General features: G+C 36.9%; 2 protein-coding genes across 2 annotated transcripts in view; one reads left to right on the top strand and one right to left on the bottom strand.

Annotated features, from left to right (window-relative positions):
- Nucleotides 1-8,012: 8,012 nt before the first annotated feature.
- Nucleotides 8,013-11,016, top strand: LOC311087565 (uncharacterized protein). The gene is made up of 2 exons (XM_084120890.1): nt 8,013-8,129; nt 8,759-11,016. Exon 2 carries the CDS (start codon nt 8,767-8,769, stop codon nt 10,573-10,575), a length of 1,809 nt encoding a protein of 602 aa, XP_083977016.1. The 5' UTR covers nt 8,013-8,129; nt 8,759-8,766; the 3' UTR covers nt 10,576-11,016.
- Nucleotides 11,017-15,351: 4,335 nt separating this feature from the next.
- The window catches only part of ccl20a.4 (chemokine (C-C motif) ligand 20a, duplicate 4), a 33,312-nt gene continuing 30,374 nt past the window's right edge, over nt 15,352-18,289 (bottom strand). Inside the window, exons 4-7 of the mRNA XM_084118975.1 lie at nt 17,300-17,364; nt 15,956-16,064; nt 15,761-15,838; nt 15,352-15,497 (exon numbers count right to left, since the gene is read on the bottom strand). Coding sequence (XP_083975101.1) covers nt 15,473-15,497; nt 15,761-15,838; nt 15,956-16,064; nt 17,300-17,364 — 277 coding nt within the window. The 3' untranslated portion in view covers nt 15,352-15,472. The remainder of the gene's footprint in view (nt 15,498-15,760; nt 15,839-15,955; nt 16,065-17,299; nt 17,365-18,289) is intronic.

Here is an 18,289-nt window from a genome sequence, read left to right as displayed (position 1 = left end):
TTTCAACTTTATATCTGCATTCAAGAATTATTACTGTTATCTTTTGTTGCTCTGTATTGAAACACAGGTAATATCCACAATTGGATAACATGAAGTCACATTCTCTTCAAAAGTACATTTCCACATAAATGTATCTTCACATATTTCCACAACATTCACTTATCACAGTTTTATCTTACCGTAAACACATTTTTTCCCTAACCATATTCTCTGGTATCTATCATTAACCAAGTATTTCTGTATTCATTATACCTTTTGTAAGTGTTCACTTAATGTAACAGACTAAATCCCATTTGCAGTTAAATTAAATTGTATTTACATTACATGAGTACAAACTTCAATATTAAACATATTTGTCTCATAACTTTTACACTTAATTCCTATGAACCGAAATAAAATGATAGTCTAATATTACCACGTGCGTTTAATACTACCACGTGCGTTTCACCCATAGCTACATCTGTAAACTGCTATTTATTTATCTGTAAACATCATTTATTACCAGTAATGCATAGTCTTCCACACACAGTTACTTTACACATACACAGTAATAAACTCAGAAATATCCCTGAGCAGTTAGGAACAGATAAAAGAAAACATTAGTGCGAGCGTCGGCCGCCATTTCCTCTCAACTTCACAACGTTATCATTGAACTTGACTATTTACACACTTAGTATAACTGTAGCTTATTAAACACACATCACTGGGGATTCATATTAGCTTATAACTCTTTGCAAGTCATATAAAAGATGTACAACAAACCTGGAAATGTTGGAAATATAACAAAGTTATAAGAGACGCGGGACAACTGTTGCTCTCTTTCCATTCAACCGGAATATGAGCTTCTCTTCCTCCGCGCCTCGCTAAAGGTCCCAGAGTGACGTGGCTGAAAGGTACTGCCACCTTGTGTCTGTTCTGTGAAACAGCATGTCATAGCACGCTTCTGTGCATTCTCTCAACAGTATTTAATTTGTAATAAAATAAAAGAAAACAAAAAGATAATAATCTCAACAAAACCTAGTTTTGTGAGTGTCACACTACCACCCCCATGCTTCACAGTAGGGATTGGTGTTCTTGGGATGGTACTCATCATTCTTCTTCCTCCAAACACGTTTAGTGGAATTATGACCAAAAAGTTCTATTTTGGTCTCATCTGACCACATGACTTTCTCCCATGACTCCTCTGGATCATCCAAATGGTCATTGGCAAACTTAAGACGGGCCTTGACATGTGCTGGTTTAAGCAGGGGAACCTTCCGTGCCATGCATGATTTCAAACCATGACGTCTTAGTGTATTACCAACAGTAACCTTGGAAACGGTGGTCCCAGCTCTTTTCAGGTCATTGACCAGCTCCTCCCGTGGCTGATTTCTCACCTTTCTTAGGATCATTGAGACCCCACGAGGTGAGATCTTGCATGGAGCCCCAGTCCGAGGGAGATTGACAGTCATGTTTAGCTTCTTCCATTTTTAATGATTGCTCCAACAGTGGACCTTTTTTCATCAAGCTGCTTGGCAATTTCCCCGTAGCCCTTTCCAGCCTTGTGGAGGTGTACAATTTTGTCTCTAGTGTCTTTGGACAGCTCTTTGGTCTTGGCCATGTTAGTAGTTGGATTCTTACTGATTGTATGGGGTGGACAGGTGTCTTTATGCAGCTAACGACCTCAAACAGGTGCATCTAATTTAGGATAATAAATAAGTGGAGGTGGACATTTTAAAGGCAGACTAACAGGTCTTTGAGGGTCAGAATTCTAGCTGATAGGTGTTCAAATACTTATTTGCAGCTGTATCATACAAATAAATAGTTAAAAAATCATATATTGTGATTTCTGGATTTTTTTATTTAGATTATGTCTCTCACAGTGGACATGCACCTACGATGACAATTTCAGACCCCTCCATGATTTCCAAGTGGGAGAACTTGCAAAATAGCAGGGTGTTCAAATACTTATTTTCCTCACTGTATTTAATAGCGCCATGGAGGTGTACAACAGTGAGTGCAGGGAAGTTGTGTGTGACAAGGAAAAGTGCAAAAACACTCTTGCATACATGATGAAGCTATTTAATAGAGTCAGAATCCATCATATATTACGGACCCAAAATCGACAACTCTCACAGCCCAAACAGAAGTGCAACAGAAATTTTTTAAAGCTAAGTCATCTGTAAATCTGTACATTAACTCTCTCTTTCTGTATCAAATGTAACATGTGTTGTACAAAGTTTTTATCAGTCAAGATTAATTAAATTATAATAAAACTAAAGACTAAAACATATAGAATAGCTAATATACTTCCATTGTCATTCTATTTGTAGTAAATGTGTGCACTTTACTTGCACGATGTTTGATTTGTGTGTAATGCAGGCAGAAATGATGTGGTGATACTTACCATCACCAATTTTATTAGTTAATTTTGTGATGATCTTCTATTACTATTAAATATTCTCTCTTGACTAATGTGTTGTCCCTTTCACCTACTCACTGTTCATTGTGTTTTTGGCTTTTTTAAGGAATTTGTCAATCATTTCATGAGGAACATGGGTGTTGGTAAAATTGTGCTGTGTATGAAAATGGGAGTTATCCCCAAAAGTTATTGGGGTAAATAAGTAGCCCATTTGACAGCTTCATGCTCTATGACGAAATTGTTTAATTATAAACCGATCCGTAAGCATTATTTTGTTGTACATTATTCAACATGCCGTTTTAGTTTAGGCTATAGCAGACATCCCAACATGCAAAAGGTCATTTCATGGAGGTATCCCCCCCACCCTCTGTAAAGTAAAAGAATGTGTCTTTTACTTTCGTTTTAGTTTCGACACTCTACCTCTGCCATGGCGCTCCTGTTTCTAGATACAGTTAACTGATTAATTAGGTTGGGGAGAAGAGATAAAATCCCGCCCACAATGACAATTGATTGGTTGACTTACCGAAACAGGCCAATCAGGATGCTCTCTATCTTACATGCGCTTGTTGAGGCACACACGCACACTAGCACACACACTCAAGGTCTCTCGCTCCCTCAGCCTTTCTGCCGTGTGCTCTACACGGTTTGGAGCTCTAGATTCTGGGAAATTTTAGCTAATTTGCGGGCATCAGGGAGCCGCTATCAATATGCGGGAGACTCCCGGAACTTCCGGGAGACTTGGGATGTCTGCTATAGAGATATTAAAAACTAGAAACTACTATTTAATTCCCTCAACCGCTTTTGAATTGGAACCGGTATCATTCAATTCTATGACAGCTGTGTTGCGTTCAGTCCAAGATGGCGGAGCTGCAGCTCGCGCATGGGTGCGTTTGTTGCTATGGAACGTTCTATTGAGTTTCGCCTCTTGGTACTTCTATACTCTTTGCTTGCATTAGACTAGTCTATGAGCAAATTTTAGACTAGTCTAACACTATAGACCAGTCTAAAATAGCTTTGTGAAACCGGCCCCGTGTGTATCCCCACTCGTAAAGAAAGAGGGCAGGGAGAAACGCACGATCTAAGGTTGTTTGTTCGCCATAATGTTTGTGACTGATATAGTGACAGACAACAATAAATATGACCAAGGGTGTAACTTTGGTTTGAGAAGTGGGGGGGACACAAAATGGGGGAACATTTTTTCGATGTGTATTTTAAATAATTAAGTATATTTTAAATAATTGTTTAATAGCATTTATGAATGAAGGCCTGTACATTAATATAGCTACCGATGTCTCGATGAAAATTATTTTTTCCCCCAAATTTTAAACATTTATTAGGCTTCAAAAATATAGGCTAACAACTTAATTTAAGTCAACTTTAAACAATCCTCACTTAAACCCAAAATAAATGTGATATTTACCCAGGGCCGGATTAACAATTTCCTGTGCCCTGGGCATCAAGACTCAAGGCCCCCCATAGTTAGAAAATTTGGATTTCTTTGACCTACATATGTGTAATTTAGGACTTTTGAAGGCCAAAAAATTATAAGAAATAGGCTATTTAAAACCTTGTCATTAGATTATTTGTCAATACCTGCTCTCTCCTCATCTTCATATTTCTTATTCTCTCAGTATTCTTATCCTGGCCTATTTCTTCCCCTCCTAAAGCTGAACTTTGACTGATAGTCTTTTAATTTCCGTCTGTGTCAGTGACGAAAGTAAACATAGGCTCAACTGATATTTATACATTTTATGAATCATTTTCTTAGACAAGTTAATTTACTCAAGGCTACCTGTAGCCTAAGTCAGTATTGCCATTAGGAACCTTCTGCAAGCTTTGGAATTTGAAAACGTCTGTTTTTAAATGTTAAAAGTAATTTTAAATAATAGAAATTATAGGCTACGTTTAACGCAGTTGGTGGAATTGGCAGACGTTCCCTTAAGCATCGTGCGCTGTGGAAACGCGTCAAAGCATTCTCAGGTATAATTATGCAGCATTAGGCTAATGCACGAATGATTTTGAATTAATATTTTCATCATGTCGATATACAATGGTCACATAATGTTAAAACTAATCTTGCTATTGATATCTTTGTTAGACTACCGACCCTGTAGAACAAATGTCCTGCTAATATCGAACCTAAAACGAACTTTAGCCTACTGCACTCAACCAGCCGGAGTGCATTTCACGAATTAGTAATCGCTGGCGTTCAGCGGGGAGGGAGGAAAGACTTTGTCTGCGTGAACCTGTGTAGATGCACCTTATGCAGTGAAGACTGTAAAGTGTTTGATAACTTTATTAAATTTCTGTGTATTTCCTACCTGTCAGGGCCCCTTAGATGTCATGTGCCCCTGGGCAAGTGACCAGTTGCCCTAATGGTTAATGTATTTACCTGTGCCTTTCCTGTCTTAACAGGTACGAAATATACAGAAATTGAATAAGGTTATCAAATAGTCCGCACTGCATAAATTATAAATTACATATAGATTAATCCTTAATGATTTTCTCTGTTCCCTTTGTTCTTTGGTTAACTTTACTGACAGAGATAATTAGTGGCTGCTGTCCCTTTAAGATCTGCCGCTGACAGGATCTCACGCATTTAATTTTCTCATTTACTCTTTTTTATATAGATTTATAAAGATTTTATTTAACTCATTTAAGACTGTTCTTGTGAGGATAGCCTACTCGACAAAACGGGCATTTTGGCATAAATGTGTGTGTTATTGTTCGATTCTGGCGCGCTGTCTGTGCGTCGTGTGCGTGTGTGTGCGTCAGGAGCGCTCCCTGCTCATTAGAACTTTCATTGAGCTATTTTTAGAGTGTGGACGAGACGTTCCTGGACGCTGCAGCTCACATCGGCCCAGGCTTTCTTTGTCCTGCTCCTCCGTGGCGATGACGGTGTGCGAGAAAAAAAGAAAGAAAAAAAAAAATCATAACGAATTGGAAAGTGGGGGGGACACAAACGGGGTTTTGAAAAGTGGCAGGATCCCCTAGGAATTACGCCCGTGGACCTACATATGTGTAATTTAGGACTTTTGAAGGCCAAAAAATTATAAGAAATAGGCTATTTAAAACCTTGTCATTAGATTATTTGTCAATACCTGCTCTCTCCTCATCTTCATATTTCTTATTCTCTCAGTATTCTTATCCTGGCCTATTTCTTCCCCTCCTAAAGCTGAACTTTGACTGATAGTCTTTTCATTTCCATCTGTGTCAGTGACGAAAGTAAACATGCTCAACTGATATTTATACATTTTATGAATCATTTTCTTAGACAAGTTAATTTACTCAAGGCTACCTGTAGCCTAAGTCAGTATTGCCATTAGGAACCTTCTGCAAGCTTTGGAATTTGAAAACGTCTGTTTTTAAATGTTAAAAGTAATTTTAAATAATAGAAATTATAGGCTACGTTTAACGCAGTTGGTGGAATTGGCAGACGTTCCCTTAAGCATCGTGCGCTGTGGAAACGCGTCAAAGCATTCTCAGGTATAATTATGCAGCATTAATGCACGAATGATTTTGAATTAATATTTTCATCATGTCGATATACAATGGTCACATAATGTTAAAACTAATCTTGCTATTGATATCTTTGTTAGACTACCGACCCTGTAGAACAAATGTCCTGCTAATATCGAACCTAAAACGAACTTTAGCCTACTGCACTCAACCAGCCGGAGTGCATTTCACGAATTAGTAATCGCTGGCGTTCAGCGGGGAGGGAGGAAAGACTTTGTCTGCGTGAACCTGTGTAGATGCACCTTATGCAGTGAAGACTGTAAAGTGTTTGATAACTTTAGTAAATTTCTGTGTATTTCCTACCTGTCAGGGCCCCTTAGATGTCTTGTGCCCCTGGGCAAGTGACCAGTTGCCCTAATGGTTAATGTATTTACCTGTGCCTTTCCTGTCTTAACAGGTACGAAATATACAGAAATTGAATAAGGTTATCAAATAGTCATAACGAATTGGAAAGTGGGGGGGGACATGTCCCCCCTGTCCCCATAGGAAATTACGCCCGTGAATATGACACACAGTATAACACAGAGCGCTTGCTGAGGCACAGAAGCTGGCGTGGTTCTAAACCGGATGTGCTTTATCCTTTCCTGGTCGTCACGTCACCCGCCCGCGACGCCCACTCTCGCCATTGGACTAGTTGACATAGGTGCTTCAGACCAGGCGGGAAGGAAGTCGACCGGAAGTTGAAGTCAGCCGGGTGCCGACATCTTGTAGCAGAACTTCACTTGCGTTAGCATCCCATTGACTCCCATTCATTTTGGCGTCACTTTGACAGCGAATTACTTTACATCTGAGGCGTTTGAAGACTCCATTTGTCCATTATTTATTTCTAAAGAAACACGACAATGTATAAAATGCTCCATTACCTTGTAGCTTATGTTATGGCCCAGTAGAAGCAGTTTTTGTAAAAGTAGGCTAACGATTGCGTCATAACCACGCGACTCTCTGTCGCACACTAGAGAGATTACCGTATAGACGGGAGGAGAAGCTCGCGGGCAATCGGGGGGACGTGGAGGCAAAATGACAATATAATTAATCAGAATACCTAGCAAAAGTTTCTCCTGCTCCAAGCTTATGGACAGCTCCTACTCACACTCTCCGTCTCTGCAAGATTCGGAAGGGAATGATTCAGATTTCTCTTGGCACAGCTACTAGAAGACAGACGGGTTGCTCACGTGGTCCGTGTAACGCTTTGCTCGGTTTGAGTCTGCGCGTCAGGAAAGGAAGTGCTAAGAAATCGCTGAAAATGGGCTTCACTTGTCTCAATTGAGTTCCAATGGGGTCGCTGTGTCCATTTCTTTTACTGTCTATGCTTCAGACGCAATCACGCAGGAGCGTTCCCAATGCGTCATTTACGCATCGCGAGTTCCCTCGAAAGGGAACCCAAGCTATGAAAAAAATTGCACTGTTGATCACACTAGTCCACTTGAATTTTTCACCAGGAAATTTGTTTTGAAAAACTTTTATTTTGTACAAGATGGCACATAGTCACCTTTGTGGTGTTCCCGGTAAAAAATGACCAGCCTACAAAAAATAGCTTATAAATCTCTCATTATACTATATTATCACCCAATATTGGATTCAATCTTTTTGTCAACTTGTTTTCTTTCAATTAGGCCTAGTTTTATATTTCTATTTGCATCTGATTAATCATAGGCCTCATTAATCTGAGAGTAGGTATCACGTTTTTTAATTAAAAAAGCATTATTTTTGAATATTTTTGAATACAAATAGGCTAAATCTGTAAACATTAGTTCAATATGCCTCTTTGTGGAAGAGTGAGATACATTTCAAATGCTTTCTTTCTTTCTTTTTTTCTTTCTTTCTGCTTTTGTTAATTTATCAACCTATCCTTGTGGAATAGTGGAATATTTTTTGTTAACTTCTAAGCTTAAGTGAATTATTATTTAACCTTTACATTATTTGTTGAACCATGGTATTAATACAATAGTAAGAGCTGAACTGTTGCTTCATTTATCCAGTTTGGAAAAAGTGCTAATTTGGAATTCCACCATGGAAAAAGTGGGTCGGTCTTGGGCCTGAAACTCCCGGGCTGAAAAGTGGCCCCACTCCGGCCCTGGCCTATGGTGACGATGAGTACAACTGAGGGACACACCCCGTACTGTCTGTAAAGTACAGCCCCCTCTATATAAATAAACACCCGAGATGTGTAAGATGCAGAGGCTCTTCGACTGAGGACCTTCACTCTGAGGTAGGATGAGTTTAAATTGAAGTCTGTTGAATATAAATGTCTTCAAAGAGTTTAAATAGATTCATATTATAAAGTATAATATAAAATGCATTACATTATACATTGCATTATTACATTTAATATTTACATTTAAGTTATTAGACTTTATATTGCCAATGATAGGATCAGGATCAGGTGCTTTTAACATTTACAATGAACAAAGTTAAATGTTATGCGTGTAATTTCTTTGACAATAAAATATTTTCTCCTTTCCCATCTTAATGTGGATATAACTGTAAGCAGATTTCCCCAAAAAGTGTACACTAAGTGGCTCTGTGGCACTGTCAAAACATTACTGTATTTTTTGATGATTCTCCAAACTGTCGTTCCACAGAAACGCTACACCTCTAAGAACCTTCATAAAAACGTAATATTGTAATAAAGTTCTTTATTTTTAATATTGTTTAGTAAGCATTAAAATAGCAGAAAATCTTCCTGTTCAGTTTTTTTTTAAACGTTAATATTAAAATCTTAAATTCTATATAAAAATTGCCATTTTTATATAGAAAATCATTAAATTGCCTATGCTTATGTCACAATTGTATTTACAGCTTATATGTTTGATTTACAATGTTTTGTTTTTGATTAAGATTTTGCCATGGGTGCCATGAGACTCTGCTTCCTGCTCTTCTGCCTCTTCTTGGCGAGCGTCTCTTCTGTGAAAAAACTTAGCAATATCGATGACTTGAATAACATTGACTATGGCAAGTCTGCTCCACGTCATGGACTCCAATTATTGTTCTGGTTTGCTCAAAAAGTCCTGAATGTTGATCAGAACAACATTCTCATCCTTGAATCAAATTTTGATCCTCATAGAGGCGACTTTGGATTCCATCGGTATTTAAATAAAAAGTGCATTCTCCCCTCATTGAGCTCTTCGCAGAATTACTATACGGTTGGCAATTTAAAACCTCCTGGAGCCAAAGCATTGCCAGCCTATGTGGGGAAATATTACAGAAACACCAACGTGCCACAAAGAAACATGGACAGGCTCATTGTCTCTATGGAACAAAACAGGCCACAAAGGATACACGGAGTGTTTATTACATCACATAACCTTCACAAGAATGACTTTAATCCTTCTGACACTTATGAGATCGATCCTGCACTGATCTTGCAGATCGGAGACCCTCATAACTGCACTCTGGATCAGAACAATAATTATGGTATTTACACAATACCACGTAATACACAAGACAAAATATATGACAGACTTAATACGTTTTTGACAGAGACAGGATATAGCAGCACTGACTGTACACACAGTCATTCCAGCCGCAGAAAGAAACGCTCATCCTATTTGCAATGTAAGACATATGAGGGGATTAAACTAGAGATGAAGGCAACTACACAAGGTTACTCAAAACTCATTTGGGAGATCCCTGCTAAAATGAAAAATAATTCCAAACATGTACACATTGAAATTTGCCAAAACACTTATTCCAGTGATACTAATGACGTTGATACACATGTCAGGAAAAAGTTTAATATTTATGAATCATCTGGGGATTTAGATACTGATGTCTATTTGAAAGCTGGTCTCCAACCACGACTGCGACTGCGACTGCAACCTTTTGAGTTTCATTTTACTAATTCATACATTTGGTATGGACCAGAGTTTGATGGAGCTAATGGAGTGATCCCCACTAGAATAAAGGGATTTGATGCTAGTCTGCAGCTCTACGCTGGAGACGGCAAAGCCTGTGCTCGACTCTACATCAAAAAAACCTTCAGTAACTGGGAGGATGTTCTCGCCAACTCATGGGTGGGGTTCTACAAAAGCTCACAAGATAAAAATGATGACTATTACACATATCAGTATGCTGTGAAATTTTCAAAGACCAAAAAAAACGATATCACACACAATTATGACATTTACCAGTATGATTCCAGTTTGGCTATCGCTCCTGGAGTTCAAATCCGTTTTCTGCTGGATAAAAAATATAATAAGGTTTTAGCACAAACTGCACCCTGGGAGGGTGTTGAAGAAGTGACAATATTACCATCAGATTGTGGTAAACAGAATCCTGGTCTTCAGCCTGAACCCTCATCAAATGGTCCAGAATTCTTTTATGGACCAGAGTTTGACGAAGCTGGTCTGCAGCTCTTCACTATGGATGGTAAAGCTTGTGCTCGGCTTTACATCAAGAAGACCTTCACAGACTGGAAAGAAACGTTCTACAACTCATGGGTGGGGTTTTACACTAGTTCGAAAAATAAGAATGATGACTATTACACATATCACTATGTTGTGAAATTTGAAAAGATTGAGGATGATAATGAGAACTATGATATTTATCAGCACAAATCCAAATTAGACATTGCGCCTGGAGTACAGATCCGTTTCATGATAGACAAAAGTGCTGATGAAGCATCAGTGGAAACTGAGCCCTGGAAGAGTGGTTAATGAAGTATGAAAAGCTTTAAAGTATATGATAATTCAACGTGATCTCATGAGAATACGTGTGTATTTGGATAATTTCACATTAACAGTAAAAAAAAAAAATCATTTTTACTTTGACTTTAGTGAGACTGTATGTATTACATTTGTAATCTACTATAATTGCTGTACTACATGTCCTGATAAGAATGATAATTAACACATTGTTCTAACATAAAGCACTGTTAATCACAGATCTCGCTTATCTTAATTTGTTAACACATCTTGAAAAAAAATTTATGCAGTTGTTTTTTACAGCTTCTATTAAGATGCATCTTATGAAAATGAGTGAGTCTGTGTCCTTTTTTGATATTTCACTGGACAGAACAAGCAAATAACCAAAAGTGAAAAACCATATGCTATTTTCTCAGCAGTGGTTTGAAAAAATAAAGTTCAAATTTATATCTATTTATTTATTGTGAATTCTGTCTTTCAACATTTTGGGAAATGTTGTCACGTGCGTTTTATAACGGTGATAAATTACTAAAACATTTTAGGCAAATTGTGGAGCGAGCAGGGCACTTGCGTGCTATTAATTATGTAGCCGTTTGGAACGCACTTGGTGAAGGGAGCAATGAAAGACCGGCCTAATTTCCTCATTATCTTCACCTGGGATGTTCCCATGACCATAGATATCATATAATAAAGGCTAGATGTCTTACGGTGGAGTCACTTCCGGCATCACCAGCGGCCAACTTACCACAGGGAAGCTGTGAATTAAGGCAGTGGTTCTCATCTCCAGTCCTCGGGACCCGCTGCTCTGCACATTTTGCATGTCTCTCTTATCTGACACACTCAGTTCAGTTCATGGAGTCTCTCTTAACGAGCTGATGATCTGATTCAGGTGTGTTAAATAAGGGAGACATACAAAATGTGCAGAGCAGCGGGTCCCGAGGACTGGAGTTGAGAACCACTGAATTAAGGTGAGTGATCAGCACACACACAAATCCTCTTATCTCGCTGAAATCTTGACGGATTTACAAACGGTTTGGTTTCTTACAAACGTTATTAACATGGCTATAATTATTTCATATGGAAGTTCATTGTTATAATTATTCATATGTATGCAGTGCAATAACTACATCTCTGACGTTTATAACAAACCAAACCGTTTGAAAATCGGTTGAAAATTGAGCAAGTTATTTAAAAGTACATGCACCATGTTACGAGTGAGCGAGCACCCTGTGGTAAGATGGCCGCCGTGTGCGGACGTCGACCTCCATTGGCCAGCAGCGACCACGAGACATCTAGCCTTTATTATATGATATCTATGCCCATGACAACGCAGCATGTCCACCAGCTGATAGCTGTTCTTACACAGCAATTTCTTATTATTACCGTTAACATAACTTTTGCAAATAAATATACATTTAAAATAAAACGTTTTTTAAACATGGGTTACGTGTGTGTGCGAGTGTATTTCTCTGCTCTCAACTTTAAAACTTGCCATCTTGTCTTTTGGACACCGCATTACCTAACACATCTCTTACCTTATTTAAACAACATGACAAAAATTTGTGAAATATCATGAACAAAAAAAAACAAACTGTAATTGCTCTGTTTGTAAGTGAACTCGAACTCTCCGCCATCTAGCTTTAAAATGAATCATTACCAGGTCAAATAATTGTGAAATAATGATTATGTTAAAACACAACCAACACCATCAGATCACCTTTTCTATTTGTTCATCTGGCTGTTATAACTCGGGTACAGTAGACAAATAAAATCTAAAGTTAATGATTTAAGGGTCGAGAGCCCAACTAAAACAAACACTGATCACCATAATGGTGACTTTTAACGGTTTTCTCCTTCAGTGATTCTGCTTGTTAACATCAGGTGTCTTCAATGTTAGCAATACAAAATAAAGAGTTCTTAATTCATCTTTCACGTCTGTCTGTTATTCAGATATTTTTGTTTAAAACAATTTTGTTGTAAATTTTACTCATTTTAAATCGTTTACTTTTAAGGAATTAATTTGATTAATTATTACTCAATTGTAATTTGTTAAATTTAATTAATAATATTGCTTGTAATCTGTTGCCACAGTTTTATTGAGTAGATATAGCATTTTCATTTTTACAGTGTAATCACATTTGACTGGGGGGGAAGTCATGCCCTAATGGTTAGAGAGTCAGACTGGTAACCCATGAAAATGGCTGCCACAGCTCCGTATGTGTGTCCATGGTTTGCAGTGTGTGTGTGTGTGTGTGTGTGTGTGTGTTCACTACTTACTGCTCAATGTGTGTGCACTAACTTAGATGGGTTAAATGCAGAGGACAAATTCCAAGTATGGGTTACCATACTTGGCCTTCACATGTCCCTTTCACATTTCACATAATCATTTAATGGACTAGAGCCAAAAAAATTATTCTGACCAGAATACAGAGGTTTGATGCAAGTCTGCAGATTTAAACTATAGACAGGAAAGTAAAAAAAAACAAAAACAAAACAAAAAACAAAACAGTATCTACTAGTTGCTATACTTTTCATTGTAATAATTTGAATAATATATAATTTTAATGGTAACTGCATACTGTGATTTCAGAGTGAACATGATCAGGAAAAGACTGTTAGATAGCAGCATTTTACTGTAGAATCTCAATGATTGTCTGTTTACATTAATCACTTATATTTGCACAGATGAACTGTAAAAGTATAATAATGCCCACATTTCGATTCAGTACCAAATTATCACCCCCTTGTTGAAGTCTACTTGATTGCCTAATCCTAACCCCACACCTAATCTTTAACATAACCATGCTGGGGAACCATGTCATTTTTCGGCACCACACCAGCCCTGTGCCCACTGTGGCCTGAATGAATAATATGGTTGCTATGTGATGCGATAAGCTCATGACAAGAGAATTGCAAAACTCCCCCCTACTTAATGTAAAAGGAGGATGCATTGGATTAATTACTGCTAAAGTTAAAGACTTTACTGTCATTATAATGCTGTGCAAAACAACAACATTCTGTCCGTATAAAAAAGATACATAAGATAAAACAATTAGTACAGTAAAAAGTAGGGATGCAGGATATTTCTGCCACCATATCGGTATCGGCCGATATATGATCATTTTTAATGTTATCGTCATCGGACCGATACGAAAATTTGGCATATAGTTTAAAGCCTTTAGCTGAGACACTTCAGATGCGCACTGTTTGCCATGATGGTTTTGAATTGCTTGAAATATAATTGAAATCACTTCAAAAAAGGAAAATAGAGTTTAGTGCAACATGTGCAGCGCAAGTCTGTTATAGACTACATAAAATGACACTGAGAACATTATGATTGTGTGCTTGGGACATGGCTTTTAATAGTGAGACTTATGTTTTTGCAATCAGGCTCTCACAATGTACACTGTAATGAATTGCTGTAAAAATTACAGCATTATTTTACAGCAGCTGGCTGTTTTCTAATAATACAGCATATTGCTGTAAACTGCAATGCATTCTGGGGTCGCTAGGCGGTTTAATTAAAAATACAGAATATTGCTGTAAATTTCAAATCTTCAGAGGCTTTATATATATATATAAAAACTTATTTTTACTTAAATTTAGAGCTTTTAAATATAAAGAATTATCGGTATCGGCCAAATTTTCATATCAGTGCATCCCTAGTAAAAAGCAACAGGCTGTTTAATTTGCAGTGCAATTACAAATATAATTTATAGATGGGAAACCAGTCAGGAAGTTCAATAGTTGCTATTTTCGAGCAAAAAAAGCTATTTTTCAGTCTTGTACTACGAGAGTAATTGTCCTGTATCTCCTACCAGAAGGAGGGAGATTAAAGAGGTAGTGTGCAGGGTGAGTGGGATGATGATCTCAAATCAATTTGGAGGTTCTGCTCTGACATGAGTTACATTGGTAACTGTGTGCCAATGATATTTTGTGCCATTTTGGTAACTAGTTGCACAGCCCTCTGTACAACTACCGTACCAGGATGTGATGCAATATGTCAGTTCACTCTCCACTGCACATCGATAAAAGTTCTGAGGCAATCTTATTTTCTTTAATCTTCTCAGAAAATAAAGACGTTGTTGTGCTTTTCCAATGACAGTTGAGGTGTGTGTAGTCCAAGAAAAAATCCTCTGTGATGTTCAACCCCAATCATTTAAAACGGGGAACTCTCTCCACAGCCACTCCGTTTATTTCTCTCTCTCTTTTTTCTTGGTATTAAGAATGAGATTATTGTTGGAGCACCAGGCTGTCAGATTTTGTAGTTCGTGCCTATGCATACTCATCATTGTTCATTATAAAGCCAATATCATCTACAAATTTTGTTTGTTACATGGGCAGGTAGACCGTCATGAGTGAAGAGTGCACATAGCAGGGGACTCAACACACATCCACCAGTATTCAGGGTAAGACCTGAAGAAGTGAATTTTCCTAGTCATTCTGGGAACGGTTGGTTAAAAAGTCCAAAGTAATTACTACTAAGCTGGACATTGATGCTATTGCAAGCACCAAACAAATTTTCAATGATTCATTTTGGGCTGCTGGCAAGTGGACACATACTGCCACCTACTGTCTACTTTGTGTCCCTTCCAAACATTCACGTGTAACCCATAAAGTTTAAACATATTTCTATCTTGCCCAGGTGTACTGCTGTAAAGATTTATTTAGAGTGTTGAAATCCCAGAGCAACTTTGTGAGCATATTGTGAAAATACTTCAAACTAAGTCAACCTTATTATAAATATTGCAGATGAAACAATAGCAGACAAAACAAAAAGACACATTGTTGCTGTCAAAACAACTTATTTATTAATTAATTATAAAAATAAATTGTAATCAATGTGTTTCATGTTACTGATGATTTGTTCAATTTAAGGCAACTTTAGACCGATTTGATGGTGTCCACGTTATGCTGACTTCATTTTTTTCTCCCTGCGAGAAACAAAATAAAACTGTTAAGAGAGGCTTCTCAAGATTTAACTTCAGCTCATTTACCAGTACATCAAAAAAGACAAAAAAAAATAAATAAAAAAAAATAATTCATTTGCACATTACAAAACCTTGAACTGGGTCAGGACTACGTTTGCCAGTTTAGTCATATTCACAGCTAAGGTTACATTTTGTGCTCACTACCATTCAATAGATACACTGTTTTTAAGAAACATAAATGTAAGTGTGTGTAATGCTGAACTCACTGGATATGTGCGATTGCTTTCTGAACCCATAGATCATCAGGGTTAGCACAGATCAGTCTGTCCTTTACCGTAGTAAAACTGCAGGAAAGAGAATGTTCTAGATTAAGTATCACAGATTGTTCTTTCACATTGTTATGTAAGAACATTAATATCAGAGACATGTAATTTTAAGACAGAACCAGCATTGTTACTCACATGACAGCCTCTATGTTGCAGGTCGTGGTAACGCCCTGTCGAGTGAAGTCTTGCAGCCGGTGAACAGGTAAAGGATGCGGTGAATACTTGGTACAGCACCTCATCGGACCTTAACACAAGACACACTCTCAGTTCATGTGGTATCATGATACCTCACTAACTAACCTGTCCCACAGGTTTATTCAAAGATTCATTAATCCACATTAATCCACTTTCCTGGTAAACTTGGCATTGTATATTATGAATATTGTTGGCTCTGTGACATATTGCTTATGTTACCCTATTCAAAGTCACTTTGGGTAAAAACATCTGTTTAGGCAAGGTGAATAGGATAAAAAAAACTAATAGTTATCTAATTAAATATGCACTAATTTGCATACATTTCTAGAACAAAAATCTGAACGTTGGATTAAGTCAAAATTCTTGTTTCATTTTTTTTTTTATATATTAGAGTCAAAGGTTTTTACAGAGGGGATTTTGGATATCTCTATTTATCATCACTCCACAAATCAGAAAATGCCAACAGCCAATAAAATGTTGTATAAAATCAGGAAAATTATATATGAACAAACCCCTCAGTGAAAAAAACCTTTAGAATATAGATAAGAATAAAACGGCCTTTAAAGATATGTACTGTAATTGAAATCTACAGACGCAAATAGATAAAGTGCTCTAAAAGATACAGTTAGAAGTGTATTTTGGATATTTTCTTTCCACAAGTCTGAAAAAAAAACTTTATGAAAAGCCAAAAAAGCCAAAATCTCAAAATTGATGCATGCAGTGTCTCGTCTTAAACCCATAAATGTAAATTTTAAATGAACTATAAAATAATGCCTTTGAATCTGTATATGCACAGTAACATATTTGTGAAACCCATTTAACAATGCTAGAACCAATGGCATCTTGGAGTCATATGAAAAAGGCCAAAGATGATTATTTTGAGGAAAAGAATTCTTGTTAAGTATTCTTTAATATTTCTAATTTTTTGTTCCACAGGAAACCCCCCGGTGTAAATAACGACTGAATTTAATTTCTTAGGTCATGCAACTGCAAAAACAGAACCATATCAAGCCAGTGATGCTCTGATGAGTTAGAGATGTTAAATTGTTTTGCCTATTCAATTCACCACTGACTTAAGATGTAAATTCATCACAAATCAATTGCAATAGCCCTGATTGTCAAGCATGGCAGTGTCTCAGCTCTGGTAAAAGTGTTCGTCGTAAATGTGTAAAATATATATAAAAATGCATATGGCTACATTTCAAGAACAGCCTTGTGAATTCAAAGCCCTGAAAAAACACTTGAAATGGAAGAGAATGTCTGATAGAAGTCAGTTTTACTTACTGCTTTGACTCAAAGTGACCCAGAAACACAGCAGCAGCAGCAGCGTCGATGACGTCAGGACCAGTCTGCTCATCATGGGAGGGAAACAAGACGCTTATTGGTGAAAAATTAAATAAAAAGTGATCAAAAGTATTTGAAAGTGTTAGTTAGTGGATAGTAGCAGCAATGTTGAGGATGGTGATGATGAAGGGCACCCCCAAAATCAACATTATATAGCTGTTCATGAGGGGAATTTGAAGACCACATCATTGGGGGTGGAAGACGGGGAAAATTACGGTGTTAAATATTAGTAGGTCGGCTACATTTATATGCCATAAAGTGGGATCTTCCATCCCTCTAAATATATCAATTTGTGACATAATCACTGTCCTTTTTTTCTTTCTTTCTTTTTTAAAGTAATCTTTTCTTTCTATTCTAAAGTAATCATTGTGTCATCAACGAAATTGCCAATAGACACTAAACATGATTAGAGCTGGTATATAATCAATTGAATGTATATTGAAGTATAATCATCATAGTCACTCTGACTGCTACAAATATAAAAAAAAAAGGCAGTTGCCTCATTTTAATATTGAACATTTGAAATACTATTTTAAGAATAGACTTTCTTTATTATAATACTTTAAATAACTGGAAATTTAAAAAGTTAGATTAGTTAAAATAGGTAAACATGTAGATGGACTTTTCCCCCCAACATGTCGATTTTAGGTAAAAATTGTAAATGCTTACATTTTTTTAAACATCAAAAAGATCAAAGACCAATGATAAAACGTAATTATACAGTACAAAAATTTAACAGATGTACAGCTCATGATGTATATAAATGTTTATTTAGCGCAAAAAAAGTAACCAAATTAAAATTGTGCAAAAAACTAAATACATACGTTCAGTGGAAATTAGAGCAATATTTTTTTAATTCAATTCTGATTATTTTAAATCGTTTATACTTGGCCTGTAGAAAGACAGCACTTTAAAAATATATGATGTACT

This window comes from Abramis brama, assembly GCF_963993115.1.
Source record: "Abramis brama genome assembly, chromosome: 7".
In the NCBI taxonomy this organism is placed as follows: Eukaryota; Metazoa; Chordata; class Actinopteri; order Cypriniformes; family Leuciscidae; genus Abramis; species Abramis brama.
The sequence above is the reverse complement of the archived record's forward strand: the minus strand, read 5'-3'. Positions and strand labels throughout refer to the sequence as shown.